Here is a 23227-nt window from a genome sequence, read left to right as displayed (position 1 = left end):
TTAATCTCTCTTGTAGTGAGTTTGTATTTTTCTTGTAATTGTGGCTTTCCTAAGAGTGAGGCTGCACCTCAAGCCTCTCTCTGGGCTTATTTGTAACTGTTCTTCATTGGTTAATGAATTAATTTTCAATTATAAGTATATATATAGCTAATTTGTCTTATTTTTTCTTGGGAATTATTCAAATTACCACAAAAACCATGCCCATTTTGTTTTTCATTTTGATTTTGATTTTGATTATTTTATTTTTTAGATGAGTGGCCATATGTCTAGCCAAATGGCTAGTACCCCCTTGCTGCTATAATAGAAATTACTTTTACATTTCATGCAAACAACTCTTTTTCCCTTCCCCTCAAGAGTTTCTATAGTAAACATTTCCCAGACCAGGCTGGACTTTTTCTTTCCCCTAGTAGTAATTCTAGGGGTGGCTTCAGCTGCAACATCAACCATAGAAGCACTAGCACCCATATCAGTGCTATCATTACTGTGACTGTACTCCCAAGTCCCAAACTGCTAACTTGAGATACTTGAGCAAACCTTCTCATTGAAAATTGAATAAAATTGAGAATTAGGGACTAGGGAGCAAGAGATTAATAGAGTATGAGAGAGTATGAGAATTGGTGTGATGAGAATGAGGGAGGGTAAGGGTATTTATAGGAGTTGGAATTAATTCAATTGACCAAAATACCCTTAAAATAATCATTTTATAATTGTTCGGAGGGATGTTTTGGTTTTTCATGAAGTTAATTATCACTTACCAAAATGCCGCCTAAACTAGTTGTTATATAGCTATTGGGGGCATTATTGTCAATTTTCCTCCCCTCCAAAGCCAAAATACACAAATACCCCCCAAACTAGCTGTTGGGGGTATTTTGGTAAAACCCCCAAAAAGCAAAAAAAAAAAAAAGCTGTTGGGGACCCTCAACAGTTATATTCTTAGCAGGCTGGCATGGCCTGTAGGTGGTAAGCTTCATGCCATGCCATGTCAGAGGAACATGCACTTTGTCATGTCATGCTGTGCTGGTCTGCAGGCCTCAAAACCTAAGCCCAGCATGGCCCGAGGATGTGGGTCAGGTCGTGGCACAACCTGATTGCTAGAGTGACTGGGCCGCGACACGAGCCATATTGTGCTGGGTGTGGGTGGCACCACCCACTTTACAGCTCTAGTTGTGTCATCTACTAATAGATCTAATTGGTTTGTTTTTCCCTAGTTCCTTATTTTCTATTCTGATGTTTTACACGAGTGATTTACTTTGTCAAAAGAAAAGATATCTTTTTTTGGCATCTGCAATGAATATCCAGTTTATCTTTGAGAAAGATTCAATTCCTGTTAAGAGAGTTGACTATTGGTTTCATCTGGGTAAAGAGAATCTGCCAACAACCTAGCTGATGCTCTTGCTAGGCAAGGAGTCCAAAGAAGGCAGTTTTTTCTCAGGATCTGCATTGTTTGGGAATGATCGTATGTAAAGGGTATTGGCGAGGTACTTTGGGATCTATTCTAAGGGCTGGCCGCTGGGGTGTTTCCACTTGTATATATATTCATATTATGTACTGGTAGTACTGCTTGTACATGACCCATGTAATTTTGTGTTCTTGAGCAATAAAGTTTCTTTTCTGTTACTGATATTAACAAAAAAAAAAACTACTTCATCTGGATCCCTAGATAAGCTAATTCTTAGTTGAATATCTTGCCAAGAGTGGGAACAGGAGGGCAGGTGGGGAAACCAGCCTTGCACAGGGAACCAACTGTGTTATACACAACAGTCTTTCCTTCATGGTCAATAAAGTTTTACCATAAAAAAAACACTTGCCAAGAGTGGGGTTTCTAGGTCTGGAGTTGTTTGTAGGGGCTATGCATATGTGTGATTTACGAAAAGCAATGCAGATATTAGACAATTGCATCAACAGGGGTCAGATCTGGTAGATATCAAAGACCCCAGAATCCAACAATTGATTTTTAATCAATTCTCTGCTTAGAATATTCTTGTTAAGAATTGACCCAACCTCTTAGTCTTAATTTTAAACAATTCATTGTATTTCTTATTTCTTTTGTTTTCCCCATTCTTTTTACACATCTCTATTCTTGAGATGTGTTCTATTATGTTATGTAATATGTACCTGAAGTTTTGTATCCATGTTGTCTTATTACTTTGCTTTCTCAGTCCACCTCATCTTGCTCTTTGAGAATAAAATCCATGTTTAAGTGTGTCTTACTACTTTTCCAAATTTAACTAAATCCTCATACTTTCCGTTTACCAACTTAATTTTAGTTCTTGGAAATGTTAAAGAAAAGGATTAGTTGGTTCAAATTTTCTTACTTTTATGCAACTTCATTTGCTGATATTTGAAGAGGTTTGAACTTATTTCATCTTTAGAGAACATTATGGGTTTGATTAATGTTTCTTTGGATCTTTGCAGGTTGTCATGAAATATTTTGGAGGGAGGGAAATATCAGAGGAAGATTTAGAAAGGGCTTTATTGGTTGGTATGAGTCCTCATGAAAGACGAAGGCTTGAAAAGAAAAGAGGGTTGTCCTTCAAACATTCCAAGGAGAGTCTCCTTTCAAATGAAACCAATGGACCCAGTACTGGAATCATTGGCACAGCCGCTCTTCTTGAAACATTGGAAACTGATGTATCAAATGGTGCACCCAGTCCTAAAGAATCAGAACCGAACGCAGAAGGAGACGAGATTCTTTTCAAGGAAATGGATGCATGTGCAAGAGAAGGATCTATGTATTCTGGTATAGAAGTGGATCAGGAAACTTCCACTACTGGTACTGAGGATCAGAACTTTGAGAGGGTAAATGCTTGTGTTTTGGAAAATGTTGGTTTTGAAAGCGTAGTAACAGAAACTGGTAATTCCTCTCTCAAATACAATCCAAAATTATCATTGCTGGGACATGGGCCACATGGAAAACAAGTGGTGGATTATCTACTAAAGGAGTACGGAGAGGATGGAATTCGGCAATTTTGTCAAAGGTGGAGACAAGTCTTTGTGGAAGCCATTAATCCTCGTTTCTTACCTGCTGGTTGGGATGTGATGCACAGGTACCATCTTACTTTTTTCTTTGATTTGATTTGTATTAAAGGTATCTTATTCCTCTTTTCGTTTTTTTATAAATGCCTTACTATTATGCTTTATCACTTTTTAGTTTTATCTTTTTGATGAGTAATAACTAATAAGAACTTGATTTCCATTGATATTAAAAGGGTTTTAACCTGTATGAATAGGACAGTTACAAAACTAATCATTAAAAAAGGTACAGAACTTAATACCATCAACTTGGAAGCCACTAAGCTGTATAAGTTGGTTTCCTTCTACCTTGGATCAAGAGAGGAAGAGGACAAAAGTAGAGCAAGAGCCAGAAAGAAAGCAGAAAGAAATTTAAGGCTAATCGTAGGATGGTCTATTGACCCACTCCATTTTCTTTGAATCAAATAACTTTGATAGTTAATTGCGGAAATACCCCTCATTGATGTGTTTCATTCCTTATAATTCCAAGTGATTCTCACAGCAACCATGAACCTCATTGTGAAGAATGTTATGCCATCGACTTCCCATATTTATACTTTTAAGTCCAACAGCCAATTCACTCCATGAGGGCCCCTCACATAAAAGCTTCATGACTCCAATTCTACTCATCCTACAACTATGAAAACTGAAATACGGATCATTCATAACCAGATCATCAAGACTACTTGGGCTAGCCCCAGTGACCATGATCAAAATTACCAAATTGCTCCTATAACAGGAAAACTGAAAAATCCCAGAAAAAAAAATGATGTTATTTCTGGTGAATAACAGAAGAGGCTTTATCAAGAAAGCAAAAGCAAAATCCATAAAACAAGAATGAAACAAAGAAACTTGTCCTGGGAGAAACGCTCACTGATGCATATCTGCTGTCCTTGCACCTCTTTCTGGATTATCTGCTAGAGAGATTATCCATCCAAATGAGATGTTCACTTAGATGGTAGAGCTAGCTGTTTGATGACATAACCAGATCAACAAGATTACTGGGGCTAGCCCCAGTGACCATGATCAAAATTACCAAACTGCTCCTATAACAGGAAAATTGAAAAATCCCAGAAGAAAAAAATGATGTTATTTCTGGTGAATAACAAAAGAGGCTTTATCAAGAAAGCAAAAGCAAAATCCATAAAACAAGAATGAAACAAAGAAACTTGTCCTGGGAGAAACGCTCACTGATGCATATCTGCTGTCCTTACACCTCTTTCTGGATTATCTGCTAGAGATATTATCCATCCAAATGAGATGTTCACTTAGATGGTAGAGCTAGCTGTTTGATGAGATCCCAAGCAGCACAAATAGTGTTGAGGAATTTTTCATGGCCTAGGATTTGGCAGGTCTTTCAGCTTTGTGAAAGTTACAGTGGAAGGTGACTTGCAGAGGTGGGAATCTAGGCCCTTTGTCTCTTTAGTGCAAAATCAGGGAGGCTAGAGCTTTGGTTTCAAGTCTAGAGGCCAGTATATGCTAGGTTCCTGGATCTGAAAATAACCTCGCCGAAACTCTAGGTAGGGAAGGGTGAGTAGGCACTCCATGTATTTACATACCCACCAGGGTAATACACTGATTTCTGCCTGTCCTTATCCTGACACTTAGGCTGTTTTGTGGAGGGGAGAGTTGCAGAATGCTAGCTCTTTACTTTTAGAAGTAATAGACTAATACCCCCTTACGCCCTTTTAACTTTTATTGCACTCTATGATATATTTGTTGGAGAATTTAATACGTCTGAAATTTTGTAGTGGATTGTTAATGGATATTAAAGCATGGGATTTTCAATGCTGTCCCATTTCTCAAAAGTACTGAAAAAAGGGATGGAGTGAGGCAAAGTTGCATGAAAAAGGTTATGTTTTTGAGTGATCAAATTTGAAAATTGTTGGGATGCATGTGTGAGTGTATAAGTCCCACATTGGAAAGAAACAAGAGATGAAAAGGACAATGTACAAGGATTGATCCATGACCTGATAGCTTAAGCTTTTGGGTTAAAGGTGGTGTCAAACTCTTGTGTGCAGTCCTGCATGCAGAACAAGCTCCCAGGCGTTTGTTGCAATTCCCCTCATGCAGAACAATTTTGCTTCATTATAAAAGTTGGCATTTAGCAATGGAGAAGCATAAAGAGGTTACATGTCAATTTACTAAAATAGTCCAAATTGAATGTTTACAGTTCCCCTGCTATGAATTTTGCTTAACATGGAGGTTCTTACAACATTAGTGTTACAAGACTGAGGTCATCATTTGAAGCTCTATTACCAAATGTTTGATTGGTAGTCACAGTTTTAGCCCAACCTCATCCGTTCCTCGGGCTGGAGAAGAATTAATGGAAGTAAATATCTAGATGGTACATCCTCAAAATTTTCAGGAAAGTACAGACTATGTTACGCAGATATGATAATACAGCATGATATGGCATTAGATATGGAATTTAAAAATTGAAATATCTGACACAATACGGCATCCTCGTACAGGGATTTGGCGAGTACAGTGTGTACAAGTATAATCTCTCTCTCTCTCTCTCTCACACACACACAAGTATTGATGAAACATGTTTAGTTACTGAATCTTGGTTTATTTGTGCAAAGGCTCTGATATTGGAACAATATTTTTGCCAGCGGCCGACGGGAATTTGGCGAGTACAGTGTGTATAACCCTGCAAAGAGAGTTTTGAGTATGGCTTAATAATGATGGGTGAAAGGATCAGACTGCCAGAGTACCAGGTGCGAGAGGGTGGAATAATGTAGTTCTTTATGTTCACATGATCTGTAATTGATAGAGGTAACTTCTCTTCTGCTGCGTTTATTTCATCCAAATTCTGGGTGATTCACCGCAGGGGAAGTGTAATCGAGTGAATTCTACCCTAAAAGCTTTTCTATATTTCTTTTTTTTTTTTGGCATATCCCTTAATTTATTGAATATTTAATTTGCTCCATTATGATCAATCTCTCATGCGTTCAGTTATACTTCCTAGTAACATATCCTTAACACATGGGAAATGCTCAAAAGACACATGTCACGTGCACAGTAGGTCCTTGCTGACTTGCCGCCTGGGAAAAACTTTAGCTGTTGGGGGCCAACAGCCTGTGCTGTTGAGAGAATTTTTGGGAATGCCACGTTACCATAATGGGTAAATTAGTAATTACATCTTAATTTATTTTGACTGAACAAAAGCATGGGTATGAATAAATGAACTGCCCAGAACGTGCCTAGCCCAGAAACTGTCTGGGCCCCAACAGCCAAAGTTAACCCCTGCAAATGTAACGAGATTGTGTTGTTGGCTCACATGCCAACTTCACCTACAGCAGTTCCATAATTTTAAGGTTTGTCCATGGGTCCAACATCCAAAGAGAACGAGGCCAATGCTACTCATTATATTTTACATATTGTAATTTGTACTGTGCATTCAAATTTCCTGTTTGCATGTTTGAAATTTGCTCGATCGTTCCCAGAGGCCTATGGTTCTGGGTGAATTGTTTGGATCAATGTATTGACAGTCTATTTTTGTAGCAGTGTATTTAAGTTCAGTAATATGACGCCGGAAAGTAATGATACTGGAAGAACTTTGACCAATCTAAGTAATTTTGATGAATACCACCTGATTGATTATTACTTTTAACATTTTGGTTGATTGGTTTTTTTTTCTTTTATTTTTGGATATTATGCTTGGATTTTGCTTTACATGATATATATATATATATATAATAGAAAGAGGAAGGATGAGAGGTGAGGGGTTTTCTTACTAGAGCTCACATGTGCCTACCAAGGTTTAAAATATCGATACGTCTGATACGCTGGTATGGGTGTGTTGGGCGAATTGAAACTTTTTTTTTAGTTTTTATTTATTTTTTTTCTGAAACCGGTTCAGGGGGGTGGTTTAGGTCTCCACCCCCTGAACCGGTCAGACCCCCGATACACCCACTATAGGGGTGTATCAGAGGGGTCCCGGAACGATACGTATCGGCTGATGCAGGCCAATACGTGTCGATACTTTGAACCTTGGTACCTACTATTCTCTTTTTTCACATATGTACATATTTATTTTTAAATGAAATCATAAAAAATATATTAAAATCCTCATGGGTCTTCATTGCCTCATAAAACCTATATTTATTCTCTAATAAGACAATTCTTCTCTCTCTCTCTCTCTCTTTCTCTCACACACACACACCCCTTAATGTTTCTAACATCTCCCCTCCCCATTAATTCCCTCTTTTTCTCTTAAATCTCGTTTATTCCCTTTTGGCACTTTCTAAAAAAGTAGAGGTGTCAATTAGATGGATTGGGTTAGGTTAAGGGCCAACCTTATTTGGACCAAACTAATATCAAAACTCAAATTTGCCCACTAGTACATGGGGTGAACCATTTTATTCTTGTATAAAAGTCAATTCTCCTTTTCATGGGTTAGTTATTAGGTTTTTTTTATTTTTTATTAATTTAATGTAGATGTGTTTTACGGATTCTCCTAGTTCAACAACAAAATGCAATAAAAGAAACACTTAACATGAGCTTTTGGTTATCTTCGTCGGTTTAATTTTAAAACTGTTTTTAACTTGGTTTATCTATCTCATATTAAGTACTTTTTTTTTTTACTTTATAGGGCTACACAACCATGAGGGGTAGCCTATCCCTCAAAGCTTTAACCCCACAACCTTGGTGGCAACAGGATTTGATCCCAGGTCTTTGCTAGTCAAGATATACAAAAACTTCAGCGAATCACTTTCATTTCATTTTTTCCCTTTAAAAATATATTTTTAAAAAGCAGCCTGTGCATTGCATGGGTCACCGCTAGTAATGTCTTGATATAGGAAAAATTTATGATGCTGTAAAGATGTGGGGCTTACTGGTTTATTGGTTATAAGTTTTTATGGCATCATAGTCAAAATCTTTGATATAGGTCATTTACCAGAACACCCCTTGTGGTTTCATATGTGATTTCAAGGATTTAGTAAAGTATACACTATAGCTTGCATTCAATTAAAACACCCCCCCCCCCCCCCCCTAGTTTGCAACTGATTTATTTAATAGATTTTCCATTTAATGGAGTGGAAAATGATGGGTTTTTTTTATGGAATGGAGGGCGTTCCGAGAAAAAATGGTGGTTTTGACCATAATGCCTGTAAATAAAAATGGAAACTTCATTTTTGCCCTTAGGCTCCGTTTGAGAAGATTGCAAATGCTGGTTCAGGTTCATATATGCATTCTAGTTCAAGGCATGTTTGCATCCAAAATAAGAGCAGAGTTTCTACATATTTGTATTTTGGATGGAGTCTAGTAAATATGGGCAACAACTCTATTTGGTAAACTTTGTTCTTTATTCAGAAAGACAAGTTGCAGATGAAACCTGGATGCCATTGTTCTCTCTTGCTGAAAGCTGGAAAGAAACATTGTTTGGTAGATCTGAAAATCAAATATTGCTTATTTTTTTAAGCTTGATATGAAGGGGGTGTTCTTTTTCTGTATTTTGAAAGGGGGGAAAGTTGGTCAATGGGATTTTGGTTCCCATTGACTAAGAATCCTATGTTCATTTTTTAGAATCCTATGTTCAATTCAGATTGCCAAATTTTTGGTTTACAATCCTCCAAGGGCCCTATATTTCTATCATGCCTTGTGAACTACCAAGAACCGTATAATCTTTGAAATGTCGTAAACTTAGCATTCTTCTTAGGTAGACCTATTCATGGGTCGGGCCGGGCTTACTCTTCATGAACATGATTTTTTTAGGCCCAAGCCCGAGCCCGGCCCGACCAACGGGCCTATAACATGGGCCCGAGCCCGGCCCTAATAAAAAGCCAGAAGCCTGGGCCCGAGCCCGAAGCCCGACCTAACAGAAGAAAGAACTCACCGTCGGTGATTGTGTTCGTCGGTGCCGAGTCCGTGTGTGTGTGTGTGTGTGTGTGTGAGAGAGAGAGAGAGAGAGAGAGGATTCACCGCCACCGTTGGTGCTTAGTTTGTGGTGAGATGCGATTTGGACAGTGAAAAGTGGAGTCAGTTCGCATCTGAGAGAGAGAGGACTCGCCGCCGTCGTTGGTGCCTGTGTTTGCCGCCTTGCCAGTGTTTGAGATTTGAAAGAGAAGAAGTGAGAAGAGGAACGAGAGAGAGAAAGAAAAAGAGAGAGAGAGAGAAGACTCGCCACCGGTCTACCAGAGTTGTTGCGCCAGTGAATGTTCGCCGGTTCTACGACTGCTTGAGAGTGTGAGGAGGATGTGAAGAGAAGAGAGGTTCGGCACTAGGCAGGGTAGTTCGGCTAACTGGAAAAGTGGAAAGAGATGAATGAGAAGGGTTACTTAGGATATTAGGGTTTTTGGGTTTAGTCTATAGGTCGGGCCAGGCCGGGCTATTTTGGCAAATCCCGAGCCCAACTCGAATTTATTGCAGGCCGGGCTTTTTGTCCGAGGTCAAGCCCGCGAGCTCATTTGCGTGTTCAAGCCCGTCCGGAGGCTGGGCCGGCCCGTCGGGCCACCCGGCCCATGAACAAGTCTATTCTTAGGTTAATGCTAATGACAATGAGGTGAATGGTGAACAACCATCAAATGCCCACGTCCAGCATATGCAACAAAAAAGGTAAATTACAAAGACCCCCTATACTATGACTGTGAGACAAAGACCCCCTTCCGTTAGCCTTCCGTTGAAGCCTGCCGTTGCAATATTTTTTAATCCCCATACTACCCTTGTAATAACTATTTCGATAATTGGAAGAAAAACATTGTTCATCTTCCCTGATCTCTCTTCTTCCCCTTCCCCTTTCTCTCCTCCCCTATCTTCTTTCCAATTTCTTCTGTTTTTCATTCCTTGCAAATGGAGAGAAATCGGACTGGGCACACTAAAACAAGATTTTTGGGTGAACATAGACACCGGAAGCAGCTTGAGTTGGGTCCGATGCCAACCCTGTACCAACTGCTCCAAAATTATAGTTCATCTGATGATTATATAGAATTACAACAACAACTATGATCTGAGTTCATTATGATACTAACCCATCTCTGATTTGTGACTGTGAGAGGAGGAGCCAAACATTCACAAATTTATAAAAGGTTTGATTGATTTGCTCATGGCTGTGACTCCAATCGACAAGCGGTAGTTGGATTGTTGGAAAGATTCTCTGGCTCTCATTTTCTCCTCATCAGTCACCCCTTTACACACTCCATGATTACTATGTCTATGTAAGTGAAAAAAGAGTCACGAGAGAGAGAGAGAGTATATGTATTGTCTTGACATGACAACTGATCCATCGATTCAATTTCCAAGTGGTCTTTAAAAACTTTATCTCCACTGATACCCATCTCCCTATCCTTAGCACCTTCCTTCATTCTTCCCTCCCTGAATCCCAACATAGCCAAATAGCCATGCTAACGAAAGAAACTGGATTCTTGTAATTAATCTGTCATCGACATTGTTTGGTATAGACTGAGCTTGATTGGAACAGTACTAGATGAACGAACATGGCTAGTGTAGGAGGACAGAGCAGAAAGGAGGAGAAGGTGTTCGAAACTGCAATTGCAATGCACTTAGCCTGCTGACGACTCAAAAGACCAATGGGAGAAGATTGCTTCCATGATTCCAAGTAAGACTGTTGCTGAACTGAAGAAACACTACGAGGTTTTAATCGAGGATGTAGATGCAATTGAGTCAGGCCGAATCCTGATTCCCACTTACATCAAGGTGGAGAATGCTAACAACAATGCAAAGATCAGCATTTCTTTCCTGCTTCTACTTCTGGAGCTGCTGATAAGAGGTTGAACTGTAATTTTGGAACTGGGTTTTCTGGGTTGGGCACTGATTCAGGCGAGGTTGGCATCAGACCCAACTCAAGTTGCTTCGGGTGTCCATGTTCACTCATAAATCTTGTTTTGGTGTGCCCAGTCCGATTTGACAATGTAGTTGGATGTTCTGAGAAGGTGGGCTGATTTGATTGTAACTTTGGTCTTGGAGTCTCCCAAACCCAGAGGGGATTGTTTGTTGATAGTCGATTGGATAGAGCGAACTTGGAGTTCTTCTTGGAGAAGGATTTCATGGAGACTGAAACTTGCTTTGCCTAGTGGTGAGTAGGGTCCAGTTATGTCCACTAGTTGCAGCTTTCTTTAATGATCCGAACCTGCATGCAAAAACGGGGAAGGGGAAGGGGAAGAAGAGAGAAAGAGGGAGGACATCAACGGAAGTCCGCTGCCGCTGTTGTTCGTGTATCATGAAGTCAGGGAAGATGAATAATATTTTTTTTCCAATTGTTGAAATAATTATTACAAAGATAATATGGGGATTAAAAAATATTGCAACTACAGACTTCAATGGAAGGCTAAACAAAGGGGGTCTTTGTCTCAGTCATAGTAAAGGGGGTTCTTTGTAATTTACCCAAAAAAAATGATGACTTTATAGCAATTGTCTAATGAACAGCAGACCACTTAGCATTTGCATGAAAGAACTATTGCACATTTTTCCCACTTGACCATGAAAACTGATATATCTACTGAATAAGGGTATCAGGGTACGTCGCACTTATCAAAACAGTGTACGCCAAAGGGCAGCCCTAAAAGCATAACCCTAACAATGTAAATAACATTGGAGTTTAAACAAAGCTTACACTGCAACTGGTTCACTTATGAGTTATTTCACTTTGGACTGTGGGATGATCATCCTTTTATTTTTTAAGGTCATTTACTAAAACACTCTTATAGGTTCATGAATTTACTAAAACCTATCTTATAATTTGTGTTTTATTAAAACATCCCCTACAGTTTGCAATTAATTTACTTAATCGACATTCCAATAGATGAAGTGGAAAATGACAGTTTTAATCTTAACATCCACTCAAATAAATTTAGGGTAAATTACAAAGACCCCCCTGTACTATAGGGTCTGTGACAAAGACCCCTTATACTTTGTTTTGCGACAAAGACTCCCTTCAGTTGAAATCTTCCTATAATATTTTTTAATCTCCATATTACCCTTGGGAGAAAAACATTGTTCATCTTCCCCGACCTCACATACACAAACAGCAGCAACGGCAAACTTTCGAAGTCCCCCCTCTCTCTCTTCTTCCCCTTCCCGTTTTTCTCTCGTGCAGAGATTGAGTTCCGTTTCAGAACAAACTGAGGCGATCTCCGAGCTTCGTTTCATCTCCAAGCACGACCCAAATAGCCGTTCCTTCATAGCAGAAGCTGGCGCCATCAATTGCAGAAGTTGACTGAAGGTTAGAGTGGAGAACGTTTTGCTAGAAGTTTCCAAATAAAAAAAAAAAACATTCAGCAGGAAAACACGGTGGCTACTCTAACCTTCATAATAAATTTTGGCAATTGCTTCAGTCAAATAAATGTTCTCCCTCACTTCTGATTGTTCTCCACTTTCTTTAGTTTCCTTATTTCAAAACACTGGTTAATGGTGTGTTGATGGATGTTGGGGGAAGACGAGGTGACGATGAAATTCATGGTCTGACAATCCACTGAAATTATTAGTGTGATGTTAATCATGAATCCCAATAGGTTCTAATCGTTTTCTCCACAACAACCAACACCTTGAATTCATTTCCAATACGCATTGGAGGTTTTGTTTCTTTTTCTTTTAATTTAATTATGTGGGGTTTGATTTTCTTTGATTTGCAGCTTCCCCTTTTTTTCGTATAGAACTAGCCATCGACGCCTTGTATGAGTGGGAATAGAGAATATAGAGAACAAGCCACGACCGTTCTATACGAAACGGCTTGTTCAGAACAAAGAACCGAACTTAGCCTATGCACCAGAGAAAAATGGGAAGGGGATGAAGAGAGATCGGGGGAGAGAAAGGGAGGACTTCGAAAGTCTGTCGTCGCTGCTATTCGTGTATCTTGAGGTCGGGGAAGATGAACAATATTTTTCTTCCAAGGGTAGTATGGGAATTAAAAAATATTGTAACGGCAAATTTCGGCGGAAGGCTAACGGGGGTCTTTGTCTCATGGTCATAGTACAGGGGGGTCTTTGTAATTTACCTAAATTTAATCAAAAGAATTTAAAAGCAAAAATGTCATTTTTGCCCCTAATAAAACACACACTAAAGTTTAAAAAATCGTTATGTATCGGTCAATACGAGCCGTATTGAACCCTTCCCGATACGCCCTATAGGGGTTGTATCGGGTCAGGGCCAGGTTTAGAGGGTAGTCGGGACTTAAACCAGCTCCTTTGAACTAAAATCGAAAAATAAGTAAAAGTTAAAAAAAAAAAGGATCGATACTAGTTGATACGCCAGTGTATTATCGGCCAATATCGATACTTTGAACCTTGACATAGATCACTCTATTTTTCTCTATTTGGTCAATTTCATTTTCTATACAAAAATGTGTTAGGGGTACTTTTAGATAAACAACCATGGACCCATACCCTTGAACATTTTTCACTAAGTTTAGGGATATTTTTGGAATAAACAATCATGGGTTCATGCCCTTCAACATTTCCCACTTAGTTTAGGTGATCATGCTACTATTTTCAGATGGCAAAACAAATAGTTCTTAATTAAAGATCAATTAAGTAAATAGGTTCAAGGTTCAAAATATCGATACGTTGGTATGGGTGTATCTGGCGAATCGATTCAGCTTTTTAGTGCTTTTTTTCCACAATTGTTTCAGGGGAGCCGGTTTAGGCCTCCTCCACACCCTGAACCAGTCAGACCCCCAATACACCCACTATAGGGGCGTATCAGAGGGGTCCCGGAATGATATGTATCGGCCAATACGGGTCGTTACGTGTCGATACTTTGAACCTTGAATATGTTGCACACTATAATGGATGTTTTAATAAAATGCAAAATATAGGGTTGGTTTAAGTAAATCTATAAAACTATAGGGGATCTAGTAAATGACACTATTTTTTATTTTTTTAAGAGAACTAATATTATATTTCATGAAAAGAGAAACTAAGGGGATATTCGAAAGCATGGCTTTGTTTTGTTTTTATTTCAAAACAAAACCAAACACCCCCTAAAACGATAACTCTATCGAATCCACATGCATAGGATCAAGCAAAACCAAGGTTTAAAATTTTGTCATGTATTGACTTATATGTATCGGTTTTTCAACTTACCGGCACGAGAGACGGTCCTAAATTGAAGGTACCGTCTCTTTTCGTCGTGCTAAAACAGTATTGGCTCGTTTCGATATGTTTCAGCCAATACGCAATGAATTCACTATTACAAATAGAATAGCCTTCGAAAAGGGGCTTCTAAACCCATTTCAGAAGCCCTCTTTCTTCCCCAAACCCTCCAAAAACTTTCTTTACATTCTTAGAGACTCAAATCTAGAAAAAAAAAACCCATTAAAACACCTACAAAATTGAAATATTCAACAAGTTTTTCAAGGTTGTTTAAAAAATAGCGAAAATATGATGTTTTTTCAAATTTTTTTACATTTTTCAGCCAATGTTTTTGGGTTCTTTTTAGTTTGGATGCTTGAAAACATCTTTATGTATATTGATCTACTATTCTTGTGCGAAAAATCCCACTTATTTTGCTGCTATATGTAAATCTTTGTAAATATTTGAAGAAATTTCAGAATAATAAAAAATCTGAAAAAAAAAATGAAATTTTTAGGTTTTTCTTTTGATCTACCTCTAAAAGTTGATTATGTTGTAGATCTATGAATGATCTACCATGTCCATAGATCAATGATTTTTTTATTTTTTTTATTTTTAGAATAAATAAAATATATATAATTTTAATTTCTTTAATTTTATGTGATCTAACCTTATAGGCTGACTATGTTGTAGATCTATGGATGATCTACCATGTCCATAGATCAATTGAAAATTTTTGTAAATAATTGATAAATATAATTTCTTTAATTTTATATGATCTAACCCTATAGGCTGAGTGTGTTGTAGAACTATGGATGATCCACCATGTCCATAGATCAATTGAATTTTTTTATAAATAATTGATTTTTTTTATATTTTTTTAATTTTTAGAATAAAAAATATTTATAATATCTTTAATTTTATGTAATTTAACCTTATAGGTTGAGTATGATGTAAATCTATGGATGATCTACAATGCCTATAGATCAAATTCATTCAATTTTTCTATTACATATTTACTTTTCTTAATTTTAATTTTAATTTTAGAATAAAACATAAAAAAAATAATTATTTGAACAAAAATAAATAATTTTTTAGTTTTTAGAAAATTAGAATGAAACATGCAAAATAATTATATGATTATTATGTCCATAAATCCATTCAATTTTTTTATTACATATTTACTTTTCCTAATTTTAATTTAATTTTTAGAATAAAACAAGCAAAATAATTATTTGAATAAAAATAAATAACTATTCGGTTTTTAGAAAATTAGAATAAAACATACAAAATAATTATTTATTTTTATTCAAATAATTACATATTTATTTTTCTTAATTACAATTTAATATTTAGAATAAAACATCCAACATAATTATTTGAATAAAAATAAATAATTATTCAGTTCTTAGAAAATTAGAATGAAACATGAAAAATAATTACTTGATCTATTATGTCCATAAATCCATTCAATTTTTTTATTACATATTTACTTTTCTTAATTTTAATTTAATATTTAGAATAAAACATCTAAAATAATTATTTGAATAAAATAAAATAATTATTCAGTTTTTAGAAAATTAGAATGAAACATGCAAAATAGTTACTTGATCTATTATGTCCATAAATCCATTCAATTTTTCTATTACATATTTACTTTTCTTAATTTTAATTTAGTATTTAGAATAAAACATCCAAAACATTTATTTGAATAAAAATAAATAATTATTTAGTTTTTAGAAAATTAGAATGAAACATGCAAAATAGTTACTTGATCTATTATGTCCATAAACCCATTCAATTTTTCTATTACATATTTACTTTTATTAATTTTAATTTAACTTTTAGAATAAAACAAGCAAACACATTGGAACTGAATTGAGTACTCTATTAAATAGTATGTTTTTGTTCCTGTATACTGATTATAATATGTTTTTGTCATAAAACCCACTAAAACATGTTATGTTTATGCATAAATAGCCCATTTATGCCTTATATTTAGTGATACTGAAGTTTATTTATGATTTATTGAAATATTTATAACAATTCCATGTATTTCTATGCATATCTTAATTTTTCGTTCATATCCATATGTACCCAAGGCATATCCCAATAAGCCTCATAAATTTGCCTTTCTGATACTTCAAACCTTGGGCAGAACATCAATTAACCAAGAAAAATTCAGAGACCCACTCTTCTAGGACAATGTTAAGTAACTTAAGATATGCAAGAAAATTGTCAAAATCAAAATCTTATTCCTCTCTAGGACAATGTTACGTAACTTTTCAGATTCTAAACATAACAAGTTGATACATGGATTACAATTGTATTTGTACCAAGAAATTACATAGCATAGGTGATTAAGTGCAAAATGGAAAGTTCTGCATAAAAACCTAACAAAAAATTCTGTGAAATAGATTAGGCTTACATGTGAAAATGACATATTTTATATATGTGGGATTTATTAAAATTAGTTTACATATAAATATAAACATATTTAATATTATAAAGTACACTCAAAAGTAAGAGATCCTATATATTAACATTCTTTTTAAGTCATTTTATTTTATAATCCATATATCACTCTCCCAAATTGGAATTTGTAATAAAAGACAACACTTCAGCACTCCCAAGTTCCAACTGTTTAATTACCCCTGAAAAGTTGGCCTAAAGCGTAATTTTAATTTTTAGCTAAGAGAACCTTATTAAATGATCAGAAGAAAAAATACAAGGAAAATAACTTTAGTGGCCAAAATCATTTTGATTGTAAGGCACTTGTGCTATAAAGTATAACCTTTTGATGTGTTATGGCTTTCCAACTTTTTTTTCCTTTAGGCTGCAATTGTAAACTTCATGTTCCACCTCTTCTACTTTGCTTTGTTTTGATGTTAATGCTTAAAAGGAGAGAAAATATCTCAAATATTTGTCTGAATGGTTTTATGCCCACTTTGCATTAGAAAAAATGGAGCCTTGAGGATTGCTATTGTCGACCTTTCTCTGCAATTACATTTCCATCTCCTGTCATCATAGGTTGAGAGATACTGGAGGTACACCATGGATTCTCTACTTCATTCATAGACAAGTACATAGAAGAACACGTGGCAAGGGTTTTATGGTTAAAAATTCCCCTACTCCCATCTGCATACAATGAAGATCCTTAAAAAGGGACAAGTTACTAAGCCACCCTTCTGCAAAGCCATCATTGATTAGAAGTTAAAAGAACATGAATGGAAATGAATCAGCCAAAATAAGAATAAGAATACTCTTTTCTGATTTAGAAAAGTAGAACAAGAATAGTCTTTTGTTTTAGTTGCTTGTGTCAATGCATGTGCATGAGTGCAAGAAGCAGAGGGGCTTTACAGTAGTTTTCACCAGTTGGAATAGAAAGCGCAATACGTTCAGATTGCTGTTTGTCCAACACCCACTCAAGAAAACACAGGATGAGAAGCATGGAGATGATTGGGGGTTCACGAAGAAAGAAATGCATTGGTTAAGTATACTAATTCTAAACCAACCCGCAAACAGAAAAATTATCAATCCATCAGTAATTCAAAGACCAATATTAAATCTTATACAAACCATCAAACAGATGTTCTAGCAAAACCTCAGTTTCGACATCACAACAAAACCCAACCTGAAGGAAATTATGTATAAATCAATAACCCAAAGACCAACATGAGGCCTTATTCAATTCATTAAATTGCACATATACAAACCATCCAACAGACGTTCAAGCAAACCCTCAATTTCAACATCACAACCGAACCCAACATGAAGGAAATTATGTATAAATCAATAACCCAATGACCAACATGAGACCTTATTCAATTCATTCAATTGCACATACAGAGAAATCAACATTTTCATAATTACTATAGATAATAAATAAAGTTAGTATACTATATACCAGTCTGATGCATAGCAATTAATAAATAGACAACTTAATAAGTTCTATTCATATCCATCCAGGCAATAAAACACCATTCTATCTACCTAATTATTAATCACCGACAGTGCATATTAATTTGTTACCAATTGCAATTAGACCATGAACAAAAAGCTGGAATTAGTCAAGTCAACTCAGAGTAGAAAAAGGCAGTAGGATCTAATGGAGTTTAACACCTAGAAGCAAGAGTAATTATATCCAAGACAAACACCTCAAATAGAATTAAGCTTGGCTAATAAATCTCAACAAACAGAAGAGTTGAACGAAGCCCAAGTCAAAAAGATAGAATTTTATTTTCACTGAAGTAGGGCCTTTAACTCCAACAGATGAATCTTGTTTGTAAAACCTAGTTCAATTAATAAGGTCTTTTTTGGAAAACCTAGTTCAATTAAAAGGCCCTTTTTCCAAAAGAACTCATCAGCAGAACAAAAAGGTCTACGAGGAAATTGCAAATGAAAGTATGAAACGCAACAACCAAACATCAAATTGATGGTTGGTGACAAGGGAAAAAACTAAAATCCTTATTTTTGTAACAACTAATGAGTGGAGTTCGCATCGGATCTATAAAATAAGGATTCACTTCAAAGTGTTTAATTCTTAATTACAGATTTAACCTAACCATGGCTTCCCATAGAAAACCCAAATAAAGAAGAAAAGAATTGCAAGGAAAACTAAAAGGGAAAAAGAAACAAACACAAATTCTATTCAAAGGCAGGAAACTGAAACCGGGCTAATTTCACCTCCATCGTTCAGATAGAGCCTAGAAGCAACAATTCAACACGGGAACAAAATCTTGTGATATAAACAGAAGGTTTCAAGAAATCAAACACCAAACTGAAAGCTTGAGTAGAACTAGAAAGAGTTTCCAGGCTAAAGAAAATTTGAGTACAAAACCGATCTTACAATATACAACTTCTAATCTGAATACAGAAAGGCCGAATGTTAGGTTATTCATTTCAGATTTACTTGTTATTTTTGTTTTTTCTTTTATGCGCATGTCAATCGTTTAAAAGAATGTGATTTATTGCAGCGATCCTTCAATGGAGGCGAATCTACAGAAAAAATGGGATTCATTGCACATTTTTAACTATTTATTTAATGAACAACAAGAAGATCAGTACTCAATACATCCATTAGGGGATCGAGCGAGTCTGACACCGGACTAGAAGGATTCGAGCTCAAAAAGAAAATAGACTTAGCAGCAACAAGCTTCTTCCTCTGCGGACATCTAGGACTGTGTATTCTCCTACCAAAACAAGGGAAGCCATCGATCGTCGCGATCTGAGCTTGGATGCTGCTTCCAGTCGACACCGACGACGATAAAGACGAAGTGAATCGGTAGGTAGAGATTTGAGCTTGTAAATCGAGTCGTTGGCATCTGGCACTTATTCTAGAATCCCTGATTTGAGCGAGTGCTCCTGGTTTTAGGTATCTATAGAAACCCTCGTCTCCCTTCGCTGCTGATCTGGAGAGGCTTCGAACCCTTCGATTCATGACGACTGAGATGTGCCAGAGAAGAGCAGACTGGGAAAAAGGAGAGAAAGCCGCGCAGGAGAGAGAGAGAGAGAGAGAGAGAGGAATGCAGGATCAGATTGCGGATGGGTTTTTAAGGACGAAGATAGAGGCGGGAAAGAAATGGAGGGAAGAGAGAGAGGAGAGGGAGAAATAAATAAGAAATGGAATATATGAATTTCAAAAGAAATAAAGACTTTGGATTTTAGAAGGCGGGATCGTTAGGGCTTGAACACGTGACACCTCTCTTCTCCTACTCGTGTGTGGGGGGAGGGGGGACACGTCACACGAGTCACGTGATACTTTCAGGTGAGAGTATATTAACTTTTAGTGCGTACTGGCTTATTACTTAATAAATAAAATACTTACCGTTCGATCATAATCCCGTGCAATACGAACCGCAGAGATCAATTAACTTTTAGGGCGTACTGGCTTTCTTTCGATCCGGTGCTTTTGCATACAGCCATACACTAGCGGGGCCCGTGCGATGCACGGGATGTATCAAATAAAGTGAAATAATAAATATTTTTAAAATAATTAAATATCAATAAATATTATAAAATTAGTTTATAATTATAATTAAATTAGTCTTAGTTAACTTTTTTAGTCATTAACTAAATTAATGTAAGTCCAAACTCAGGGTTTAAGACTTCAGATTAGGCTTAGTTTGATCCTCATTCTAACCCAATTGACCCAAGTTGCATGCATTGTAATATTCGTAATTGGATTGGACCAAAGTCATCAAACCAAGTGCAACTCATGTATCTATTATTTTTAAGTTTTTTTAACTATTTTTAGATAATATTGAAACCAAAGGAACTATGAGGGATGGGCCACCCATATTGTGTAACACGATGAACCAAAAAATTACAAATTTTAGGATAAATTTTGATAGTGTGTTAGTAGTTTTTAAGATTGTTTGGCCTAGCCCATCCCACACCTTAAGTGTAATAATATTTGTATAGGCTTACAGGATTGACCATGTTAATTATAAAACTATTAAGTTTTTACAAATTAAAAATTTTATTTAATTCTAGTCTAATATATATATATATATATATATATATATATATATATATAATTTGTTATCCACATATTATATAATAACTTTTACCATATATGTATATAACTTCCAAGTTGAGCTTATTAGATGTTGTTTAGATTGGGCCATATCCACTAAATACATTATTGGATTCCAAAAGTTTGATACCTAATTAGACTTCAAATCTGATTATCCCTATAATGTGTGGGCTTAGTGCATATCTCAACTAGACCTAAATCAAAAGAAAATAGTTGCTTGAGCTTGGAAATTTATAGATCTAATTGGGTTAGGTTAAGTTATAACCGATTTGTTACTTTTTTATTATTAATTTCAATTATCATATCAATACTACTTTTCAATAGTTGCTAGATAAAACCTAGGGGTGAGCATTTGGTTTATTCAGTTAAAAGTCGAACCGAATAAACAGAAATTTTAAAAATTGAACTAAAAAAATAAAACCAAAGCTAAAACTGGAAATTTTGGTTATTTCGATTAAAACCAAATTTTAATAATATATACTCTATTATATATAATAACATATATTATATATTATGAAATCAATTTTCATTATATTATAAATTAATATGTATAATATATTATATATTATATGTTACATATTATATATAATAATAGAAAGTTTGACTAATTTGGTTAATCGAATTTCTAATTCTAAAAACTAAAACCAAAAACCGATTTAACCAAAAATTGAAAAAATCAAACCGAAAAAAAGTAGAAACCAAAATTTTTTATTTGGTTTTTAGTTTTAACCGAATGGTGCTCAACCCTAATAAAACCTATTAAAATTTAATTATCTTATCAATAATTTATACTATGGGTGTGGTGTAGATCTAAGCTAAACCTAACTTAGAAGAAAATATTTGCTTGAGCCAAGGTTGAACTAAGTTATAAGTGATCATCCCTAAGTACCAGTAGTCTTATGACATTATACAAATGGTTTAATTTTTATTTTTTATAATCTTTTACTTTTTATATTTATTTTAATTATACTACTTAACTATATTTCATTTTTAATTTATGAACTACTAATTAATTTTTATTAATTTCACAACTTTTAATAATTGTTAGATAAAAAATCGCTGAATTTTAATATTTTTATTAATTCTAGTAAGTTTATTAATTATAGTTATTAGGCTTCAAATTATATATAGATTGCATGTTATAGATTTCTAGATGAACCAGGATCATTTTAATATTGTATTATTAATAAATAAAATATTTTAATAAATATAGTTAATTATATAAAGATACTATAACCATTATTAATATTCTAATAAAATTTTGTTTTGAAAAATAATGTATTTATTAAAATAATGCTAATTATTAAAATACTATATTTATTGAATATATGGCTAATTAATTAAATACTATTAATTAGTAAGTACTGCAATTAGTTAAGTAATATTAATTAATAAATATTGTAATTAACTAAATACTATTAATTATTAAATACTGTATTTGTTAAAATACTATTAACTATTAATTCACGGTTAATTAATAAATATGTTTTTAATAAATACAAGTGATTAATTAATAAATGCATTACTTATTAATGTAATTATTAATACTATTTTAATAGAAAATGAATTCAATAAAATGATATTAATTATTAAAAATATTGTATTTATTAAAATACTATTAATTATTAAAAATACTGTAATTATTAAAATACTATTACCTACTAAAATATTGTATTTATTTAAAATATAGTAAATTTCTGGAAACTATCATATTTTCAGAAATATTGGTAATTTATTGGCTAAAACTAATTAAGTGTAATTTTTTGGTAATTTAATATAACTTTTTGGTAATTAAATGTGATTTTATGCTATGTATAGCTTAAATTATAATTACTATTAATTACATTTTAAAAATATTTATTGCTATTTATATTATTGTTAATAATTAAAAAGCATTATTTTTCATTATTATTCAATATTTTTTTGCAATAAAATACAATTAATTTAGTTTTAATTATTTTTAGTAATTTAATTAAGTTTTAGGTTTTTCATACTTTTTCGACTTTTTAATTAATTTTTGGTATTTTCTTCATTGTTATTCAGTCATTTTTGCAAATGAGTAATTTTTAATAATTCCCATTATTTTTAGCATTTACTTTTGCATATTAGTCACTACAAAATTAATTTGCATTTCCTTTTAGTAAAAATAAAAAAAAATAACTAAATAAATACAATAGTTAATAAAAAATACAGTTAGTTTTCAATAATTTATGGCTTGGGTATTTTTTAATAATAAAATCCTATTATTTGTACTTTGAAATTAGTTTTTAGTAAGTACCCTTATTAATATAAAATACTGTTAACTTTTAATATTTTTTAATTATTTTCAGTATTTTAATTACGTTTAGTTTTTTTTTTTTTAATTTTCCATATTTTTAATTCATTGTTGGTATTTTTTCATTATTATTTAGTAATTTTTTGCAATAAAGTATTGTTAATAAAATGGGTTCTACATTTTAAATTTTCATTAATTTTTACCACATTTAATGAGTTCATTATGCAAAATAATGGTCTCAAATCATAAAAGTTATTAATTAATTAAAAATGAAATAATACAAATTTATCTAATAATATTATTAATTTTTTTTTATTTGTGTTTATTAAGTTTGGTTTTTAAGTGGAATTAAAACACATTTTTAATATT

At 34.2% G+C, this 23227-nt stretch overlaps 2 protein-coding genes and 1 non-coding gene across 9 annotated transcripts in view; 2 read left to right on the top strand and 1 right to left on the bottom strand.

The window, feature by feature from the left end:
- LOC104610942 (Polynucleotidyl transferase, ribonuclease H fold protein with HRDC domain-containing protein) overlaps positions 1–5957 on the top strand; it is a 37265-nt gene extending 31308 nt beyond the window's left edge. For 3 of the 7 annotated variants that reach the window (XM_088894589.1, XM_010277811.3, XM_010277812.3), the window contains 2 exons: positions 2416–3047; positions 5631–5957. In XM_088894589.1, coding sequence (XP_088750715.1) covers positions 2416–3047; positions 5631–5697 — 699 coding nt within the window. In that variant the 3' untranslated portion in view covers positions 5698–5957. Of the gene's footprint in view, positions 1–2415; positions 3048–5185; positions 5513–5600 lie in introns of all 7 variants that reach the window. The other 4 variants (XR_016080331.1, XR_737532.3, XM_088894588.1 and 1 more) reach the window with 2 other exon arrangements.
- Positions 5958–12412: 6455 nt separating this feature from the next.
- On the top strand, positions 12413–12499 carry LOC148803950 (small nucleolar RNA snoR14). The gene has a single exon (XR_016081791.1). It is a non-coding gene; the product is annotated as a small nucleolar RNA snoR14 (small nucleolar RNA).
- Positions 12500–19044: 6545 nt separating this feature from the next.
- Positions 19045–19651, bottom strand: LOC104610941 (uncharacterized). The gene has a single exon (XM_010277810.3). The coding sequence runs from the start codon at positions 19483–19485 to the stop codon at positions 19087–19089; it is 399 nt and encodes a 132-aa protein (XP_010276112.1). The 5' UTR covers positions 19486–19651; the 3' UTR covers positions 19045–19086.
- Between the last annotated feature and the right edge of the window lie 3576 nt (positions 19652–23227).

Source organism: Nelumbo nucifera, chromosome 1 (assembly GCF_055504915.1).
Source record: "Nelumbo nucifera cultivar China Antique chromosome 1, China Antique-T2T, whole genome shotgun sequence".
Lineage (NCBI taxonomy): Eukaryota > Viridiplantae > Streptophyta > Magnoliopsida > Proteales > Nelumbonaceae > Nelumbo > Nelumbo nucifera.
Note: the sequence above shows the minus strand (reverse complement) of the source record. Positions and strands in the feature narration are given on the sequence as shown.

Bases quoted from the DNA above. Each gene is read 5' to 3' on its own strand.
- LOC104610941 (XM_010277810.3), bottom strand. From the start codon at position 19,485: ATGAATCGAAGGGTTCGAAGCCTCTCCAGATCAGCAGCGAAGGGAGAC.